General features: G+C 36.2%; 1 protein-coding gene across 1 annotated transcript in view; it reads right to left on the reverse strand.

The window, feature by feature from the left end:
* Positions 1-5,325, reverse strand: part of TNIP3 (TNFAIP3 interacting protein 3) — a 95,425-nt gene extending 90,100 nt beyond the window's left edge. Inside the window, exon 1 of the mRNA XM_009448214.5 lies at positions 5,071-5,325. Coding sequence (XP_009446489.1) covers positions 5,071-5,073 — 3 coding nt within the window. The 5' untranslated portion in view covers positions 5,074-5,325. The remainder of the gene's footprint in view (positions 1-5,070) is intronic.
* Between the last annotated feature and the right edge of the window lie 675 nt (positions 5,326-6,000).

The following is a 6,000-nucleotide window of genomic DNA, read 5'->3' on the forward strand; positions in this document are numbered from 1 at the left end:
CAAAGCACCCCAAATTACAAATTCGCTTTTTCAAACGTGTATTGGAAGGATGATTGGGTTTAGAGTCAAAAGATGTGTATTCCAATCTGTCTCTCACGTTTAACAAACTATATGTCTTTGGGCATATTATTTAAATACTCTGAGCCCCACTGTCCTTACCTACAAAGTAAGGATAATACTTCCCTTCTTCAAAGAAAAGTCCATAATGATTAAACAAGATACGGCATTTACAAGCAACTTTCACCTCAATTGCACTATAAGGTGACTTTTCTAGTGTTGCATGGCAGATAGTAAGCTCCAAATAAATGTGAGAGAATTTAAATTTTGTTTAATCTTCAAAACTCACTGGAAAGCCTGTAGAGAAAGTGATTTTTACGGGACATAAATGTTATTATACATGTTATTAGTTATTAATTGTTGGTTGTTCTGCTGAAAATCATGAAAATGTGGAGCTGAGGGTGTTTTTTGTGCGTTTTTTTTTTTTTTTTTTTTTTTTTTTTGAGACGGAGTCTCGCTCTGTCACCCAGGTAGAGTGCAGTGGCGAGATCTCGGCTCACTGCAAGCTCCGCCTCCCAGGTTCACGCTATTCTCCTGCCTCAGCCTCCCGAGTAGCTGGGACTACAGGCGCCCACCACCACGCCCGCCTAATTTTTAGTATTTTTAGTAGAGATAGGGTTTCACCGTGTTAGCCAGGATGGTCTCGATCTCCTGACCTCGTGATCCGCCCGCCTCGGCCTCCCAAAGTGCTGGGATTACAGGCGCAAGCCACCGCGCCCAGCCAGGTGTGTTTGTTTTTATGAGAATATGCTTCAGGTGAAACTAGTAACGGATCGCTTTCATATCCATTACAGGTGTGCCAGCCTTGGCCCATCCTTAGCCTCCTGCTAACTGTATCAGTTCCTCCAGGCAGATGCTCACCCGCTTGAAAGGGAAGTAAAGGACAGCCTGAGCCAATTTATCAGATATCTTTGCATACCAGGATTTTGTTCTGAAGTAATAAATTTTGTTTTATAACTATGCATTAATTTTGAATGCAGTTTAGCAAGCAATGACCAAACTTAAACCTGGTCTTGTACAAAAACAATTCAAACTTTAATGCTGGATTCGTTCTCATTATTTCCATGGTAAAGTAGCTGAAAGATGGTTTTAAATAATAACACACAATAATATTCATGTCCTATAAGAAAATCACTTTTGCTACTTGCTTTCCAGTGAGTTTTGAATATCAAACAAGATTTAAATTCCACCACATTTATTTAGAACTTACAAGGCTCCACAGAAACTAGAAAAGGTAAAAATGCCTCATTATCACACGTGCATTTCATCATAGCTTTATGAGATTCAGAGCATGAAGAGCAGAAGCCAGAGCTGTGTCCTTGAACACCTTTCTTAGCTTCCCTATCCATTAGCACAGTAGGTATATGCATAATTGTAATACTAGTTTTTCTACTCCTGTCAACAGATCATTAGCAACTAAGAGGAAAGAGTATAATGAATTCTGATTTCCATCAAATTTTCAGCAATAGAAGCCATATCAGAGACTATTCTTTCAAAAAAAACATACATTATTACTATTAAAATCAATCAGTTGTGCTAAATCTAACCACGGGAGGCTACACAATGATTATCCCCAGATTAACAAACATCAATACAAAGAACTATGCTGTCTCAATTCCTCAAATGAAAATAAATGGAAGACTGTTCAATTATAATAATGAATAATAATGAATGATCTCAGCTCTCTGATTTTAATTAGTACTCTCTGCTGATAATAAAAAGTTGAGATGCCAGCACTTTGGGAGGCCAAGGCGGGAAGATCACCTGAGGTCAGGAGTTTGAGATCAGCCTGGCCAATGTGGCGAAACCCCATCTCTACTGAAAGTACAAAAATTAGCTGAATGTGGTGGTGGGCGCCTGTAATCCCAACTACTTGGGAGGCTGAGACAGGAGAATCACTTGAACCCAGGTGGCAGAATTTGCAGTGAGCAGAGATCGTGCTACTGCACTTTAGCCTGGGCAACAGAGCAAGACTCTGTCTCAAAAAAAAAAAGAAAAAAGAGAAAAGAAAAAGAAAAGTTGAGATGAGACTTGATCCCTGAGCACTGGACTTCCGATACAGAATCCACACTTTGGCTTTTACCTGTAAAGCTCAAGATCCTCTCAGACTAATTATATCTTAATGTTCATGTTGTTCATGGTTATGTTTTTTGATATTTTTCTTGCTTTTAAACAAGTGACAGAACACTCTCTAATTAGAAATTCATCTTATTGTTTTCACCCATATTTAGGCAGGTTTTAATTTGTCTACCTTAAACTCTTTAAAGTTGATAATCTTTCTACTCATTTTTTTCTGTTAAATGATTTTAGGTATTTCTTTTCATTATAAATAAAATTTGATTTTTATAGCTTAAAGTTAAGCTGAACAATTTTTTCTCTTATTTTAATATCTATAATTGTTTTGCCTTTCGTAATTTAAAAAATGTGAACTATCTTCCTAGAAGATTTTTGAACACCTTTCTAAGTAAAGAGTTTGGGGGAAAATGACAACATATTCTCTAATATTGAAAAAAAATGACAACATACTGAACAGCATACTGAATATAGTGTGTCAGCATACACTGTGTCCGAGAGTCATCTGGCTGTAATCTATATATCTATATTTATTCACATCAAAAGGAAACATTTCACCATATTTGAAATTTAAGATGTAATTGAAAACTGAGAAAGGGATCATTTGCCTTCAAATGTATTTTATTAACTATACTGCTTAATACTACATTACATCCTATATCCTTTCTTCTTGCAAAATTCATACATGTCAGATTAGCAATGGCAGAGAATGACTAATTTTTATTACTTATCACAATGATCCATTAACTATGTACTAATTGCCCCTTGTGACTGTCATCCAAGGTTTTTTACATACTTAAGATTAATCAAGAGATTCATTTGTTTGGATTGTGCTTTGCAACCACTAGAATATTTTCCCCCCATATGATGTCTTTGTTTCAAAACAATGGAGATATTTAATCTTGGCCATGTTTTCAAATATAATTGATTTTTTACTCATGCTCTGTGCAATTTCATTAGAAAAGCATTTTTTATTCTTGTTTTTTTCTTTAAGACTTGTGGATGTACACGTGAAAAGTGATTTCTTTTTGTTCTAAGGTCTTTATCCTTCGTGAAATAAATATTTGAAAGATCCAAACTGTCACAACTACAAACAGATGGGAGTACAACTATGAGTAATAGGTGTTCCTCTAACAATTCATCATTATCTGATCTTAACAAGAAAGCACTGTTTAGAAAAAGAGCTAAAGAGTAAAGTGTTAAAGAGCAATTTTTAAAAGTTAACAGTTAAAGTGAGGTCTAAGGTTTTATCCTCAGCAGGAAGTATTTAGTTGGCCTAAAACTTAGTAAGCACCTTTGCCTTCCCCTTCTCACTCCTTCTCTACCTTGGCCCCCGACCTGGACAAGGAGGCACCCAGGACTTTTGAGGAATCAGGGACTTTGACTGATGAGATAAATGGGAACTTTGCCTGTCTCTTCTACACTGTGCCACAGGTCTCTTTGACAGCTATGTGCTTTAGGTTCCTTTAACAGGAGGAATCGTATTTAACAGTCAATTTCCCATGTTTAAAAATTATTATTTCTTCCTCATTCATGCCTCATTAATGTCATTAAAATTGGGAAATTGTATAATGGCTGCAAATTTCATTGAGAGAATTGTACTGGAAGCCAATGATAATTAAATATATACTTGGAGAGACAGTAGGACCAAGCAGAAGGGGAGACAGAAAGAGAGAGAGACAGAAAAACAGGCACAGTGAGAGATCAAGACAAAAAAGAGAGAAACAGAAACAGACAAAGGGGGACAGAGACAGAGAGTGACAGGAAAAGAGACAGAGGCAGAGGTACACATAGGAAAGAGAGAGAGAGAGCGACAGAGGCACAAAGAAAGAGAGACAGAGTGAAAAGGAAAAGAGAAAATGAAAAGGCATAATGTTTTTCTCTTCTAGACTTTAAAAACTCATTAAAATTCTGATATAAAAAATACACTAAAAAAGTTGAGAAGATCATATCTGAAAATAGTTTGTTAACGTTGATCCATTCCACAAATATTTGCTTTTTGCTCATTAGGTTAAGGCCTGATTCAGGCCTTCCACTGTGGGGACAGGTCTGTGCATGCAGTGCCACTTGAAAGGACACTCTGGGAGTCTCTGCCACAGGGCATCGATCGAGATTCCTAAGAAGAACAAAGTTCTCAGCATTTCACAGCAGGGAGTTTGTGGTTAAGCCAGAAAGCAAATGTTATCAGATTCAAGAAATACCAGCACTGCGCCTGTAAGCATCTAGTCTACCTTTGTCTACTGCTGGCTTTTAAAATGAACCTTCCTTGCAGGATAGTTTAACTGCTCACACTTAAATTATTCCTAGGGAAGTTTATTTTGCAATCTCGTTTGGGAAATTTGACTGTTTAAATAAAACAGTCCAGTAACTTTATATTCAGAAATACATTCTTTTAGAATGTTTTATGTTCCCCATTGATGTGACTCTATAGCACCATGAAGAACACGGTGAAAAATGTCCCCTGCAGAGGAATACACTAAATGGATGCTGGCTCTGCTCATTGCTTAATCAAGATTGTTCAACCCTGTAATATCCCAAGAGGGAAAGCATAATTATTCATATAAGTACTTACATTTAGTTATTATTTATAGGATTTTTAGAAGTAATAAAGCAAATAGGGTAACAGTCACATAGTTAAATGTGTCATTTCCAAAGCTTATTTTATCTGATGTGCACAAAGGGGCCAACTAACAAAAGCTGTAAAATAAAAAATGTAAAGGAAACAGCATGCATTATTACATTTACAACAAGTTCTATCTTATTTCTCACCGGGAACACATAAAACCTTATCTTAATTGTTAATATTACTGAGTTCCTGATCAGTTATATATGTCTTTTTAATACGAGAACTTTATGCATTTTAAAAAAGAAATTAAGTTACAACCAACCCTGGTAAGTAAGCGAAATGAAAGTAAAGGCACAAGACATTATGTTACTCACCATGTTCTATCCTGAAAGTCCTTCTCAGATCTAGGTAAGCGTATTACAAGGTCTAATACGGAGACCTGTCTTTAAGACTCTTTGAATCAAACAGTAACTAAGTGGTTTAAGTAGAAACATGTATTTTGAAAGGTTAATCCACCCATACACAGGGAAACCCCTTTTTTAAGAAAGTCATTCTGCTGCCAAGAGACTATTAATATTCACCTCTCAGATACAAATACAACCTACAGATAAAAGATTCACAACCTATGTGAAAATACCACAGAGGATTCCCTCTTAGTCTCTATGTTGTAATGGAAACACAAGAAAACAGTATACCTCTTCAGGCAATCAGGAGTACTACAGGAAATCTACCTGCCCACTTAATGGAAAAGTTAGATCAGCTTAATAGGGCCACAACACATAAACATAAATTTAGAATTAGTATAACTTACTGTAAGGACCACATAGGTCACACACTCATTTCTAGGAATGTTCCTGTGTTTCATCTTCCTATTTCTTTCCCTGAGAGAGCTAGCACCCAGGTTAACATTTAAACAGTCATCCTTTAAAGTAATTTAGAAATAAGCTGGTTACCTTTTAAAAATAGGACTTGCTGAGTGTTTTCTTACTTAGAGGGGAAATTATATTTAGAGTCTCTATGTGGCTTCACTGGCACTATATCATTAGGAATTATGTGAATTTTTCTTGCCATACCAGAAAACAGTCTGCATAATCATTAGTAGTGGCAAACCTCTCCAAACTGCTAAAGACATTTGTACCAGTTTGGGAATAAAATGTTTGCTGATGAAGTGCCTAATAGTGATTATTATTGATTAGTTATACCATTTGCTTATATTGAAGTATTCATTTGTCAGATAGGCATGGTAAGATTAAGAAAATGGCAGCTAGCATACTGGCGATATGCTGGAGGAGACATTGTCTCAG

This window comes from Pan troglodytes, chromosome 3 (genome assembly GCF_028858775.2).
Source record: "Pan troglodytes isolate AG18354 chromosome 3, NHGRI_mPanTro3-v2.0_pri, whole genome shotgun sequence".
NCBI classification, from domain to species: Eukaryota; Metazoa; Chordata; class Mammalia; order Primates; family Hominidae; genus Pan; species Pan troglodytes.